Genomic DNA, 16,315 nt, shown 5'->3' on the forward strand with positions numbered 1-16,315 from the left:
CTCAGCTAGTCAACGTTGCAATTTTAAGCCATGCTGGAAGGCTTATCTCACTCATTTTACAGTCAACAACATGGCAAAAGCACAGTATGCCGATTACTGAGACATCGAGAATGCCAGCCAAAGATAACGTTGGATGCTAAGCATGCTGTCTCACAGAACTGAAACTGAAACTGGTTTGAATACTAATCTTGGACATTGTCCAATCACATCGCATCTCGTATGGACATCACCGCTTTAGTTGGGGCGGCCGCTGCAGACTGCGCATGGTAGTTTTTCTTTCAGGCTTTATAAAATAAATACCACCTTATTGACCGGATAAATGATGAAAGGTGTGTTTATTTGCCAGTCTATGCAGTGCAAGCAAACACAAGAGCTTGCCAAATTCACTTCAGTGTCCCTTTAACAGCCGTACTGCAAAGTGCTGCCACTGGTGATGGCCTAGTTAACATAGCAGCCACCACACTGCCAAGAAGGCACTGGCCAAATGTGCCACATGGGCCCCAGTACAGGGCCTAATGAGTTGCCACAGCTGAAGCAAAGGCTGCCACGCTGCATGCCATATCCGCACCAGTGCACACCAGTGCAGCCCAGTGGCCGACCGAGTGCATGCTCACCTGGCCCCTCCTGTTCTGCTTGTTGATGCAGGCCTGGAGCCCCTTGGTCCGCTTCAGCACCTCCAGAAAGGCACGGAGCATGGGCGGGGGCTGAGTGGCCGCCATGTGGACAGCACTGGGGGCAAGCAACAAAAGCTGCAGTCTGAGGCGACAATCGACTTCATTCAGGTACTCCACTTTCCCCTCACCCCCTCTCCCTACAGGCACAAAGAAAAGAAAAACCACAACATCTCAGACATCTGCAGCACAGAAGTAAACCTGCCAACTGGAACGGGAGGAAGGGCGGCGTGAAGTGTTCGCCACTTCCACCTACCGTATTTACTCGCATAATGATCGCAATCGCGTAATGATCGCACCCCTGAAGTTTGTCGTCAAGATATGACTTTTTTTACTTCCCGCGCAATGATCGCACCCTGAACTTGCCGCAGCCATATGCCGTATGTGTGCCAGACGACGATGGTCGTGCTTACGTTAGTTTCCTCCTCTTTCGAAGCGGACATGGCTACGTTATTGCCGCGGACTTGATGGTATTAGCGATATTGGCAAGCGTGAGTTCATTATTGGTGCGGAAGAAACTCTCACTAAATGCACATAATGTAGTCACAAAACATATAAAAAAACCCGCTCGGCTTGCTGTGTCGGCAGCCGTGTCTTGATGTCCCACACTGTGACAGCAGCAGCCACTTATTGGTCGACTTGTTCTCACCTTACAGCAAACTCGTTCCGGCGCTTTCCGTAATTCTGCATCACTCGGTCTCATTCGGTGGTCAGTGGAGTTCTTATTATATTTTTATTTGTTATGTTTATTATGTTCATGAGATTTATCGTAAACATTCTGACCTGCGCTTGCGTTTTCTGCGCTAAAGTGTTTTCCCGAAAAATTTACCTCGCGTAATGATCGCACCCCCAACTTTGGATCATATTTGTGAAAAAAAAAAGTGTGATCATTATGCGAGTAAATACGGTAACTCACAGCTAGCTTGGGTTCAAACTTCACTCGCAACGGGGCCTCCACTCACAAAATGCAAACAAATGAAACTGAAACTGAAAAAGCAGTTGCCAATGAATACGCCAGATGGCGATAGTTGTCTGTAAGGCACCACTTTGAGTTTTCGCGGGAGGTTTGAAGTCATCGGAACTCCGTGTACGATGACCTGTGGCACCGTAGTGAAAAAGTTAAGTGAAGATGAAAGCTGCTGCGAGATAACGCATAATAGTTCCTAAAAATAAGAAGGATCCTGGAGTTCTGATGATGACGTTGCCAGTATGTGACTGGTCGTCCTCAGGGAGAAGGTTTCTCCAAAGCATCATTGTTTGCCCTAGTTTTCCTGCAGTCTTTGCAAGGACGTATGGAATAGCATTGAAATGTGAACTGTCACAGTAAAGTTTCTCAGTTGAACCCCTTTATAAGAAACCCATACTGGGGAGCAGTTCCTGTCCCTTATACGAGATGTTTCTTATAAGCAGGGAACCATGTTTTTACTAACTGATCAACCCCTAGTTCAATGTGGGCACCGTATGACTAAAATAAGCTCAAAAGAATGCTACAACATGTTGCAAGCGATTCATTCTAATTTATGTTTGGCCCCCAGAGTTTATGAAACAGTTCTGAATCTTTGTTGCTTCATGACTGTATTTACACCGTTTTTTACAACAGATTCTATAAGCTTTCTCTCCTTCCACTGTTTGCGGAAGATGAATCGTAGATGTCAAGTTCACAAGCCTGATGATTAGCCAGAGCACACAGCTTCTTCCGCTGTGTGCTCTGGCTATTCAGCACGCTTGTAGGACTCAACACTATGCGATTGGGCCGGGCTTGCACAGAAGCCCGCCTACGCGGTCATGCTCGTACGCATGACAGTAGGCTTTAACCACTTCTGTACGTTGCATTTCTATTGGCAGGGGTGCTTGTCGCCATTTTATAGCTGACTGCACCACTGTGTGTTTGCTGAAGTGTTTCCACAACGGAAGCAACTGCAGTTAGTGACTGGTGGCACTGCATCTGAAGTTAAAATGTCCGTTACAAGTGAGATTGTTGACCAAAATTCAAGAATAAGTTGTCCTATAACCAACCATCTTCTACATCCGATGCCTGTTATAAAAGAGATCAAATTAATGTAAAAAATGTGCTTGATCCTTATTTCATAGGAATCTGTAAAACACGAAAGTGAAATGTGCCTTCACAGGAGCATTTGAATGTTTATTGTGAATCGATATGAACTTGCACATCGCCATTTATATTTCGCCAGTATGGCACCGTTAGACGCATCAACATTAGACCTTGTATTACGTGCCAGAGCATTGCGTAAATCTGATTGAAACCCCAGGAGCTGGCAAACCGTGCTAATGAAACTGAACGGGTTTTTAGCGAATCGTTTGGTAAAGTAACAGTACGCTACAGCGAAAGGAGCATGATTTGTGGGTCGGAAGCAGTCTTGTGGGTGTGCGTGAGCAATGTCCTGCTGGCGGGTCGCTTAGGCAAAGTTGCGACCACATTGGTCCTGCTCGGTGGAGTGTACACCAGTCACTTGCATTGCAACGAGCTCAGCTTGAGGAGCGCGGCGGCGACGTTGCACAAGCTGAGTGACGTTCCACATAGGCGGCAGACGGGTAAACACAGCAGCTTCTGCTGCTACACACGCCCTATCAAGGCGCCAACTATTGGCGCTCATTAGCGTCATGACGCACTACTTCGCTTCACCTCTCCTAGACGGCAGCACCATCTGAATGGACATGTTAGAGGTAAGGACATAAGGCGTGTTTGTACAGCTACCCGGGCATGAATTCATGGGTCAATCGGTAGAGTGTTTCACACCTCCCGCTGCGGCCAGAGTGTTCGTGGGCTCGAAACCTAGCGCCGCCGCGCGAATGGAACTTTTACTGGTGATCTCATTTCCATGACGGATATGACGTCGGTGAGGTGTGTGTACCCCGGCATAAAACAATTTCGTGCTAAAACAGGGTGGCCATCCATGTGGGTGAATAGTGTTTCTTACACCCGGATGTCTCTTACATCCATATCTCTTATGACGAAGCTCAACTGTACTTGATATCACTGATAGTAAATGAAACCAATGAACCACAATGAAAGATCAAAGCCAGTGAGCTTACTCACTAGGTGGAATATTTTCTACCCTAATTTTTTGCCTTTTTATTGTATTAAAAAATCTGTATAAATTCTGAGTGGCAATTGTCCAACAGTGCATAAAGGCTCTTTCCAGAGGCTCATCTGCCCACGCACAACTCTGCGTGTTTGCTTTACCAGGCCCTGGGCCTAGGGCCTTTTAATAAAGGGGCTATGAAGGAAACACAGAAGTTGGCAGGTTAAAAAGGTTGCGTTGTGCACATAACAATGATCCCAATTTTAACAAACTTTCAACAACTAGGCTGTATACAGTGAAACCTTGACTACACGTCCCCCGATTGTGCGACAACCTGCTTATGACAACAGATCACTGCAGTCCTGGCAAACCCCCATAGAGACAATGCATTAATACCCCAGTGATACGGCGCAAAAGTACATGTGGCCAGCTCATGCACCTAAAAGTACCCATAATGGTTGTGATGCTGGTGTCCTTCCCACCTTAATTTCCTGCTGCTTTGCTTGTTTTCTCACTCCATGTTCCTCTTTCTCCAATGATGCACTGCTTGATCCCCTGCAACATTCCCCCCTCCCTCTTAACCCCGTCCTTTTTTTTTTCCAGGCTTAGTCTCTTTCAAGATGCTCGCTGTGTCGTCCCACCATTTTTTCTCCTCAACCTTCTTTCCTTTGTTGTTTCAATTCTGCAACCACCCTAGTTCACTTTCTTGCCAGCTCCCTATCAATGCCCAACTGAAATGGGGGACGACAACCAACAATGGAAAATGAGCCCCTCACAGCACAGGTGGCAGCCCAGGAACAAATCCCCAGTTCCCTAGTCTCCCTGCCGTTCCCTAGCCTGCACTTGCTCCCTTACCACCCCCGTCGGTGAACACACGCAGCTGGGGTGACGATGGTGTCCCAGGCGTAGCCGGCACAGCGGGTGGGTTAAATCAACTCACTTGTTGCCCCGCCTGTCGCAGAGTGGGATCAGTATGGCGACCAGTGCAGCCAGGTTGGCCGTGCCGCAGCCCCTGACGACGAGGTCGTTCAACAGACGCACCATGGCAAAGAGAGCAGCGCCCAGCTTGCCCTCGTTGCGCCACTCGTGGGTCCAGGCGTCACCGGAGACGCGACTCGCTGATCCGGCGCCTGCAGGCGCCCCTGATGCCCCGCCCGAGCTACCCGAGGACTTGGCCGGGGCTGCTTGCGCGTCCTCCTCCTGCTGCTGCTGCCCGCCGTGGCTGGCCAGGCTCAGCCTGCCCATGGAGACCTCAAGCCTCCGGCTGTCGTCCGCCATCCCAATGCCTGCACAGGGCCCGGGCAGTGGAGCAGTCATGTACGCACCTGCTGCAAGGCAGGGTCCCTCCAATTTGAACGTGGGCCTGCTTTGCCGACAACGGTCCCAATGGCCAAGCACTCTGACCACAGGGGCAGATATGGTGGAAAATTGTGGCTTGCACTGGTTTACATATTGCGGTCTAATCACGCCTAATTTTGTCTAAATGCCACTTATAATGAATTAATTTTCTCGTCCTGAGGCCTTTGTTCTACTGAACGTTTACTGTATATACTATATGTTGTTTAATCACGCCAAATTTTATCGAAATTCCGCTTATATTAAATTAAGTTTCTCGACCTGAGGCCTTTGTTCTTCTGAATATTTACTGTATATACTATATGCTGTTACCTTACCCTCCGCATTTTGAAGGAAACTGTAAGACCAATTTTTGTGTTGGTTTATATATCCAGCCAGACATTATATAGAAGAAAGTATATAATTGTGGTATGACTGATTAGCAAAAATACAAAGATTGGGCATACACCGCCCTGAAGAAATGTGGGTTCCTCAACGTGCTGTGAATACAGCAAGTATATTTGACTGGCTGCATGTTCCCGCAGCCATTGAAAAGGGGCTAGGCATGGCAGTGGCCGGTAAGACTTTTCCGCAGGCACAGTCATGGACAAATGAAATGAGGACACAAAAATATGAGCCAGAACACGCAAAATCAAAGAACATGGATAGTGGCCAATAAAATGATGGCTCACAAGTGGCGTATTTGGAAAGAGACATTTTTAATCTTTGTTCCTGTAATAAAGCCAAGCGCCAATTTCACTTGCAGGGAAAGAAATCGCGCTACTTATGTGTTCTAGTTCATATTTTCGTGTTCACATTTCACTTGTCCTTGACTGCATATATCGCCAACGTGTAATAACTCTCGACTCCTCCTCCAAGCCACTGTATTGATAGGAATCTTCTTTTCAGCTAATAAATTTTACACAAGTAGCATTCTATTACAGTCAGGCCAGCTGTGCACACTTGTTTAGCTAGATCGAGGATTACCCTACATGTTTTAGGCATTTTTGCACAGCTTCGATGTCGTGTAAAAAAGTCAGCCCGAAGGGACACGCCATACTTTGAAGCTTGAAAGTTTGCACGTTATGTGGTACAGCCAACTTCTATTGCCCTATTTATTCAAAATCTTTGAAGCCGTTGACAAATTTGAACACTTTAAACAGTTAAAATTAGCTGTGAAGCAAAAGAAAGCGTACACAATTTGTGAAATATTCAGTTTTGAATATTCCCACATCATTCACGCACATGGTGAATCCTGTCCCGTTAGCCTTTTCGAGCAGGGTCGTGGGCCCCCTTGCTTCTCACACATTACACATGAACGTTTTCAACATTAGACAGTGAACTAGCTTTTGACTATAACCAACTTAATTTTTGATATTCCATATTTGTAGCCTAAAATCCAAAATTAAAGTTTCAAGCATTTAATTCCAGTTAAATTGCCTCTCACCTATTTTTGTTGCTGTTTAACCCTCTACCGCTTAATCTTGATGTGTTAATCACGAAGAAACCATTGTTCTAAATCTATATCCCTGTTTCTGGAAATTTTTGGTCGGCCTCCACTAAGAGGCCCAGGCACAACCTCACAGGTAACCATTTGAAAGGATGCACCGAGCCACAATTATCCCGAAGAGTTGTTTGGTGAGAGGAGATTTACAGCCAACCTTGCTTTAATTCTTAGTGGGCTTCAAGACCGTATGCCTATATAGCACTGGCCTCACAACAAATTTTCCTTCAGATACTTTTTCATGCTTTTTGTGCCATGACACTTGCAACACTCTTCTGGGCTTTCTGCAAGTGCAGGTGCAGCCTGCAGCCTGCATGTTTTCTGTTTCAGCTCCCAACAAGCTCTGAAGCAGGCTGCTGTGTGAACTGCAGCCAGGCCACCGGTGCTCACCTTGCCAGAGAATGGGGTCTGCTGATCCCTCTTGGAGCAGCTGCGAGGTTTCCATGGGGGAGGCTACGCCCTTCGTGAGTAGATCATCGATCATATCACTGAGGTCCTCCAAATAAATCATATCGCTGAACTCCTTCGAATCAAGAATATCGCTGAAATCCTTCGGGTCGAGAATCGGCGACTCAGGTTCACCTGCAGAGGCTGCGTGCTCAACTGTAGGAAAAGAAAAAAGAAAATCCAACTCGCTTGGTCGTTCGAAAGTCATCGAGTGTGTGAGGTGTGGCAAACAGCCCTTATCAGGGTATTAGCGCTCATGCTGGAACCAAGTGACCAGTGTAGAGTTGCGGGAATGCTTACGAGCCCAGGTGCACAAATTTGCTTACGAAATGCTTACGAGCCCAGGTGCACAAATTTCGTTGCACGAAAGGATGAGTGGTTAACCCGCTTTCCCGGGCCCCTCCTGGAAATGCTGATAACTCGCCGCGGTGGCTGAGTGGCTAAGGCGTCGCGCTGCTGAGCACGAGGTCGCGGGTTCGATTCCCGGCCGCGGCGGCCACTTTTCTGATGGAGGCAGAAAGCAAGAACGCCCGCGTGTTCGAGATTTCGGTGCACGTTAAAGACCCCCAGGTGGTCAAAATTAATCCGGAGCCCTCCACTACGGCACGCCTCATCGCCTGCATTGTGTCGGCACGTTAAACCCTACAATCAATTAATCAATGCTGATAAAAGCCCAAAATTCCTGCTGCACCAGCACGGAATTCAGCAGCAAAATATGTTACTGGTCACCGCACTGGTTGCAGGGGTGTACGATTATTGGAAAATGAACCAAATAGGAAATTGCCAGATACTTTGATTCATAAATCAAACATCTTACATATTTAGCTTCCCAGATGTTCAGCATGCGTGTTCAACATAGAACTGCCGCATTCTACTAACTGCTTGTTTCTGCCACATTCTACTAACACCTAGTGACCATGCTATAAGAAATAGTTATAGCGGAATACTTATAACACTACATCAATTTATTTGCAATCATGGCAACACAACCAAATCGTGAATCGCAACAAAATTATTCGTTTTTACACAGCACACAATGCTTCCCCGCGAGTGGTCTGATTTCAAGTTAAAACACAAAAGAGGTCAGCGAAATATCAAAGGTCTCATAGCTTGTTGTATGCTCCATACCGTACAAGGGAATCACACTTAAGCGCAAACGTACAGGCTGTCACCAACACCAATCAAAAAGGATAAAATTGGTTGCATTTTATAGATAGAGTTAAAGTCTAGTGAATGGTGGCTGTAAAATGTGGTGCCAGGCCCAAATCTGGTGTGAGTATTACAGAATTTGGCAGGATTAAAAAAAACTTGGGATCCCAAATTTAGAACGCCCTGTCTCTTGCACCATGGCAGCTAAAGTTCTCCTCATGGGTTGTGCCCATCACGGCGCGTAAACTAGAAACAATTTATATGTATATCACATCATGTCATAGTTTTTTCATTACCACTTTGCATTTTCAGTTTTGCAAAACCTACGTAAGCACATTGACGCGCAACACGGTTTTGATTATGCCCGCATGGAATGCTCTAATGGGTGCTCTTGAAACCGCTCTTGTTGTTTGTGAAATAAGATGCTGCGAAATTAAAGTCTCAAAAAGTTTTACATAAAAAACAACAGGGCCCAACTCCAAATTCAGCAAAACCTTTCTTCAATCTCAAACTTCTTTATTTTGTGTCAAACCGTCACTATTTGGATTGACTTGGTCATTACTAATATACAATGAAAACCCGATTATACGCCCCCAATTATTGCAACGCCCTGCTTCTTCTGGTGAATCACCGTGGCCTGAGCAAACTCCCCATAAAAACATTGCACTCAATACCCCAGTCGTATGATGCCAGAGTACAAGCAACCTGCATCCTACAATGGCTGACGCACCTGGAAATGCCCATGGTAGTTGAGAAACTGGCGTCCTCCCCCACTTTCTTTCTGGCTGACTACTATCTCACTCTTTCTCCAACAACGCTCTATCTCCTCCCTTCTCTATCCGTTGCAGCACCTCTCGCCACCCCACCTTCCCTCCTGGCGTTTCTTCCTGCCTTCTCTCTCGTGTGCTCACTGTGTTGTGTCGTCATTCCCCCCCCCCTTTGCCTTGCTTTCTTTTGCCACCCCATACTGCTGTTCCTTTCAGTTTTGCTGCCAACCCATTCGCTTTGTTGCTGGCTCCTTCACTTTTTCCTTTTTTTTTCCTGGGTTTTCTGGGTTGCAGGCAAGTCCACGACGTTTTGTAGCTAGCAACTCCAAGCATGCCCAGCTCCAACTGACTGTGGCCCTCCTGAAGCCCACAGCAACTAGCCTGCACTAGTGTAGGGCGCTTCTGATGCAAAACGTAACTGCAATAGGCTTCCAACTAAAGGCGTTTGTTGTTTCCTGCACGACTTCCCACCCCTCCTTGGCCGAAGCTATCCTCACCTCTCACTCCTCTCCTTCCCTCAGCTTCTCATTCCATTCTTGGCAGCCATTCTGTTGCAAGTGTGGTCCCCATGCATATGTTAGCTTTTGCACACTTTACACACCCTGTATTTACTTTCTGACCCACCGGGCTTGCAATACGCTCTGCCCAAGTGTTCCACCTATCCCCAAGTGTGGCACCCATTTTTTCACTGAGTGGATCTCGACTTCTTCCTAGCAAGCAAAACTATAATTTTATTCAGACCAGCTCACTGATTACCAAGGACTGTTGCTTCATAACCAAACTGAATTTACAGCTGGGTACCTTCTTTAGGGTCGAACTAAATACAGCTCTAACGAATAAATAGTTTCCTTCGCCTCTGCAAAAGCACTTGCAAAGCAACAGGGCTCACAGACCTAAAGGCCAGCCTCTGTGTCGGGGACAGCGCAAGGCAAACATCGTTCTTATGTCTTCATAAAGAACATTCACTGAAATCATGACGTGTGTGCGCTGTCATCATGCATTTTTTTGCATATTGTAATTGCTTTTGGTACTCCAAGGGAAAGAACAAAAGCATGCTTAATTAATATCTTAAAGATTGGTTAATTGAGATTTTTTTTCTACAGCACCTATTACAGCATTTCAATTGACATTTTGGTGGTAGAATTCCCACTGAAAAATAAAAAATTAGCAGCCTTATTCCTTACAGGCTAACTCGGTGTAATGAAGAAATACGAATGTCCACAATAATGATCCCATACATAAGGCATGATGTCCCACTGTATCCCCTACATGTTTTGGGCATGCCTTTTCAATATAGCTGATGCCTCGATTGTGTGCAAAGCCGCGCATAAAGCCTGAATGTCATCAAAAGACCACCTCTTCCTGCCTTGTCACACTTCAAGATAATAAAATCAGATTTTTTTGGTCTTCATGAGAGAGCTTTAGACGCAAGTGGTCTGGACTAGGGGTGTGCGAATATTCAAATCTTCAAAATTATCAAAGCGAATGACAAAATATTCAAATCAACTTCGAGTCAAGCAACCGTTAAAAAGCTTGAATATTTTCAAAGCATTTTGAAAAGTCCAAAGATACCTTGACAGGAGCCCGCGATGCCTCACTAAACACATGCGAGGTGTATTATTTTCAAAGGGTTAGAAATAATCGGGCATCGGATGTATATCAATCACATCCAGCGCCTGCGATCGGCTGCTGCAAACGTGCAAGGACTTTCTCCTCTAGTGGCGATGGGCTTTCCCGCAATGCACCAGTGACGTGTGGCTAAACGGGAAGAGGAGGGCGCTTTCTGAAGAGCGCTCCTTATCTACTAGTCGATGAGCAAGCTCTGCATAACGTCGCCCCGCTCGAGCAGCTTCCGTCAACACTCTCTACATAAGGAAACCCAGCTGCACACTGGCATAGTCCCTGGTTTTCCAATCAAATGATGCGGAAAGTTGATCTTTCTTTTTTTACCAGTAATGTTCCTTTTTTTCAACTATGCAGGACATAGGAAAGAAGGCAATATTTTTTTAGCTTCTGGAAACCACAACAAAGAACTCCTTGTTGTGCCTTGTGTATTGGCCCATGTGGTGAGTTTTTTCCTAGAGCTGACATGAAAGTTTATTGAACTGCCATTTACATTTTTTCTCATAACAAAACTGCATTAATCTTATAGCTTACCAGAATATAAGTAATATAACTCTTAATTACACTAGCACTGTGAAGCCCTTGTGATTGAGGCAGGGTGTCAAAACGGAGTGAAAACCGGAACCAAAAAACGAAAAAAAAAAGCGATGTTTTTGGATGGAACAAAAACTTAACCAAAACATCATATACCATTTCGTTCAGAAACGAAAGCCAAAAACAAAATTATTTCGGTTTTCGGTTCGAGTAGAAAGTTCTGGCACTTCAGCATTTGTTCGTGGACACCAAGAGATGGGCCTAGAAGAAGGGGAAGGCCATTATAGCATGATGGAGAGATGGAGTAAAGAAATTCGGGGATAAAGCGTGGGCTCGAGTAGCGCAGGACAGGAGCGGCTGGAGGTCAATGGGGGATCGAGGACTTCGCCCTGCTGCGGACCTGAGTAGGCTGATGATGATGATGATCCAACTTCCACGCAGTGAGGTTGGAGATTGCCGCCGGTTCACTGGCATATAAAATCGCCTTTCATTTAGCTGGTTCCATCTTTCCTTGAACAGGCTTGCTACCTTCTTCCCTACTCTCTCCGTCTGTTGCAGAGTCTTCTACAACTCTCTGAAACATTGTATGTCTGTCTCAAAAGTCAGTGCTTAGCTCTTTGCATGACTGCCGCCCGCAGCTGCGAGGCAGATGTCGCAGCTGTGTTTACCTATCATTTAATTTATTTCAATAGTTCTTTGTTTATTTATGTTTTCACTAGTTCACTTCATTTTTGTTTATTTATATATTGATTTATTTGCAGGCATATTTACATCCTCCCAAGGCATTGTTGTTAGAGGGTGCTTTACATCAATTAACCCCAAAATTTAGGAAAACGACATAATAATAAAGAAGAAAAAGAAAAGCAATGGTTGGTGGGATTGCAGCAGCTTACACAGATTACAGCGGCGCACTCAATGAAAGCAGCCACAAGTCATGCTGCACTTGTACGCAAGTGCTGCCAGAGCACAGCGGGAACTCGGAATTCACTTCTTAATTTTTCTTGCGGGCTACCACAAACCGTTATGTACCGTACGAACTACTATTTTTTTCGTTCTGGAGCTGAACCAGAACCGAACCTTCATCTGTGGAATGAAACAGTAACTGAAACGGAAAACATTTCGTTTTGACATCCTTGGTTGAGGTGACCACATGAGATCAAAGTAGCACCATACAAAACATAATGCCACCAATGAAGCTAATACAGGAGGATAGTTTGCGTGTGTTCGTCTCATGCCATTGGAAAATTTCGTAAACCCTTTTAAACGAGCCTTTTATTTTTCTACAGGCTGCTAGCTACTGAAGCATGCTTGAGAAAGGAATCACTAAACAACAACTTTTGTATGGAACTATTCGAACAAAATCATTGTTTGCTTTGTATTGCTTCAAAACTAAAACGGACTATTTACACAGCCCCAAGTCTGGGGCTACATCAAAAAGGAACATGGCACTACATCAGGCTGACGTTACGAGCCTGCATTTTGCATTTGCGCAGTTGGGACCTCTGTGTCCCTGAGAATTTCAATACCACTTTAGTCGGACGTTGCAAAATGGCTGCTGGTGTTATTACCAAAAAAAAAAAAAAGGAAGACACGTGTTAGAATTTATCCCACTGCCCTCCCCTCTGAGATGCCAGTCTTATTCGCAATTATTTCTATACACAGATAAACTCTAGAGTGTTCTTTACAGTTTAATGATTTGAAGGTGAACATTTGACAGAATTCTGTCCGATTGGGAAGTTCCCTGAAGAAAGAACCAAGGCAGCTTCGAAACGTCGGGTTTCTTCTGTGTACGATTGGTTGGAGATAAATGATTATATGATGCTTGCATACTTTTCTGTTTTTAAATTAAAAGCCCCAAAACACAATTAAAAATGCAATTATTATTTTCTTTTTTTGCACTTCGCCTAACCAAGCCTGTGTGGGCAAATAGGGGCAAAATGGTAGCACACCTGTGCGCACGCTGTTATTCAAAAGTGGGATCCCTACACTCTGTCACTCAGTATTTGGCTAGTTGGCTAGGTTTAGAATTAGCAGCCTTTCACCAACCACATTCCCAGTTCCAGGCACCAAAAAATTTGTAGCCCCTTTTTCCATGTTTTGGCCACAAGGAATCAACATTACTCAGTTAATGATAGTATCTGCCACTAGTAGTGTAGGCGGATTCATAATTCACGCGCAAGATGGACAACTCATAGCAGGCACATTGCCAGCTGCGTTGAGCCAAACCAGTCTTTAAATTTGACACATACAGCGTAAACCGCCTCAGCATAAATTCAATGAGCCTTTTTCACATCTGGTTAGCCAAAACCTCCCAACGAAAAGCCACTCCACCTTCTGCCATATGTGCCCACAGCTTTAACGGATTACTAGTAAGAAATTATTTGACACCAACTGTTTGCCTGTCATGTACTGGCCTTTTTTTCTAGCTTAGAGCATGTTAGGCAGCTATTACCATAAAAGCTCAACAATAAGCGGGAAACTAATTTTGGGTCTTACTCAAGCAGTAACGTAAGAAGCAAGATTACCTTGACTCCTGAGGTGATGCAGACTTCCATTTACGACGTGTTACTTATACAAGTGTACTTTTCAATATAGTATTGCCACTGTGGACTAGCACTCCCACACACAAAAAATTCTCAAAGCAGAAATATGTCCCATGTGCAGTGCCTTCACCAAGCAGTGCGACCTGTAGACAAGGCGTGAAGTTATAATCCATTTCTCTTTCTCAGACTTCTCCATGCCACTGCTTGAAGGTGTTGTGAAAGCTTTCTTCCCTTCCTTGCAGCTTTTGTCTCCAAATTTTGTCTTCCGACTTTTGTCTTGAAAGTGGAGGTTTCAAATGTCTTCCTCTTGGAAGACATTTGAAACATCCACTTCGTTTTCATTGTGAAATTCTTGAAAGCCCGTACCAAACACTTTTGTTGCAGCAAATGAAAGGAAGACTGCCAGTAGCAGCGATATTCTTTGCGCATGACACACTGAACAACAAGGATTGCCAGAACTCAAACACAAGAAGGGAGGAAGAGTATTTTTAGGCAGGTGCAAATGGTAGCTGCTGTTTTCGAAGCGGTTACGAAGCAAGTAAAGGTTTTGTTTGAATAGTTTCAATTTGAAGCTTGTATTCTGGAAGCAAGTATTTTGCAATTACTAATATGTATGCAAACAAGAACTTAAATTTACAGTTTCTCGGTTAAGCTTCAGTAACTGGTGCAGAAAAAAAAAAAATTACACGTACCAGAAAAAAACTAACACTGCCTATCATTAGATACGAAAACACCATGGCCCGTGAAGTAGTGTGCTGCTAGCCTTCGTAATGATGACATGACCGGCCCAACCTGTGCCTGGTCATGTCATCAGGGCACGAAGAGAGAAGCACGGAGGCGGCGCTGATCGAGGGCGATGTTGACCACAGCCAAAGCCAGGCGATCCTGTCCTCTAGACGCACACCAGTGGTGCACTGCAGGCAAGCCACTTGCCGCTAGCAGAGGAATCAGGCCCAGCGTATTTCAGCAGTGGTCACAGATGTTCAAAGTGCGACATATTGAATGCTTATATATTTTTCCGTGTGTTGTTAGGGCATTCGTCATTCTTAACAAGGCATCGTTCCCTGTATACCAGTTTAGTGGAAGCAGTAAACAAGTATCTAGTAGGTGTTATGTGGCAGTTGACAGCGTTTCCTATGTGCAACACTGTTTTAGTTCTGGCAACCCTGGGTGTGCCACCAGAAAATAAACACAACGTGGCCACGGTTCTTGGCAGCAGCCCACGTATTATGTGTGTTCTCTGATTCGACCCATCCTCAGTCAATCCTCACCCATAACAGAAACCACTCCTAACATTAGGGTTGTCAAATTTTTGAATAAATGAACATCGTACCATTCGCTTTGTTACTCGAGAAAGTTGCGAATAGGAACACAGCCCAAATATTTTTTAGTTCTCCACCATACGAAATGCCACCATACTTCAGTCAGATCTTTTGTGATCACGTAATGCGACCAATGGATGCAGTAAAAAATGCATTTAAAAGATGCTAAACAAAACTCCAGAACCCTTTCAAATTTTTGGTGGATGTTTTAATGCTTGAAATCACTGGTACTGCATCAGAAGGGCCCACCCGTATTAGCTTCTTGCAAATTATAATATTGCGGCACCTCTTAAGCTTTTTTTTTTTTTTCTGCGTGCCTTGATTTTTTAAAGCCCCACCGCTGTCACGTGACGGGCACTCAGATGATACCGAGATGGCGTTGACATCGAGCGAGGAAATGCCACATTTTTTAGGGATTTGGACAATTCTACACGCAACTTTTTGGATGACGTTAGCAACACTGACTCCGAGGACAACTTTTCGCCATAGAATTTCAGCACCAAAAGCGACAGTGCGTCAAACCGGTCCAGAACCTGATACCCCTGTTCAATGCCAGCCCCCCCAAAATGTAAAAGAGTCAAAACTGTGAATTGCGCTATTAACAAAAATAGAGAGGAGCAGGAAACCAATGTTTTCTGTGATGCATGTGTGGCCACCCTACGTTTCAAGGAACTGCTTTGCACAGTGGCACGAAACCTTCTGGGCTAACATTTTTTTTTTTGTAAGTCGTGAAATTTTGCAGTCAGGCGTTTCATATTTGCCAGAGTTTTGCACCGATAGTATATGCACAAAATGTATAGTTAGTATCTTACAATTTATGTATTTTTTCTCTGTGGAGCAACACCGATGTTTTTGCTAAATTTTTTGTGTTTGTCCCAAAACTCTTCTGTACAGCTTTTTTTTCTCTTTTTTTTTTCAAATAAAAATTTCCGTTTGAAACAATCTCCACCGCAAAGGAAACCTACTCTTCTACAAATGTATACTATACACTTATATGTTGCATATTTTTTTGCAACCGGGAAAAATTTTTTTGCTAGACTACCCAAAATCCCTGCTTTTCCCATAGGCAGGAAAGTGTAAATTAGCAAGTACACTTGGAAACATTATCTGCTTATGTTGATGTCATGAGAGGGTGGAGAAGGACTGCATTATAACTTCTGATGCAAAAAGTTATGGGGGTACTTAGGCTCACTTTTATGTCACAAGAATGCCGACGTGTGGGTGTGTTGATGTCAACGCCAATGGGCACTGGTGAATCAGCCACGAGCCCATCACAGCAGAGCTGTCATCACCACTGGCCAATCCCCACGAGTGGGTACATGTGAATCGTAGATGGGTATGTTGACGTCGCAGGCTAAGGGGTATTGGTCACGGGT

At 44.8% G+C, this 16,315-nt stretch overlaps 1 protein-coding gene across 2 annotated transcripts in view; it reads right to left on the minus strand.

The window, feature by feature from the left end:
- The window catches only part of LOC144179699 (nuclear factor NF-kappa-B p105 subunit-like), a 120,460-nt gene that overhangs the window by 27,038 nt on the left and 77,107 nt on the right, over positions 1–16,315 (minus strand). For both annotated transcript variants that reach the window (XM_077708146.1, XM_077708153.1), the window contains exons 11-13: positions 6,945–7,157; positions 4,656–5,001; positions 615–729 (exon numbers count right to left, since the gene is read on the minus strand). In XM_077708146.1, coding sequence (XP_077564272.1) covers positions 615–729; positions 4,656–5,001; positions 6,945–7,157 — 674 coding nt within the window. The remainder of the gene's footprint in view (positions 1–614; positions 730–4,655; positions 5,002–6,944; positions 7,158–16,315) is intronic.

Source organism: Haemaphysalis longicornis, unplaced genomic scaffold, assembly GCF_048455015.1.
Source record: "Haemaphysalis longicornis isolate Haplotype H1 unplaced genomic scaffold, Haemaphysalis longicornis Haplotype H1 scaffold_1, whole genome shotgun sequence".
NCBI classification, from domain to species: Eukaryota; Metazoa; Arthropoda; class Arachnida; order Ixodida; family Ixodidae; genus Haemaphysalis; species Haemaphysalis longicornis.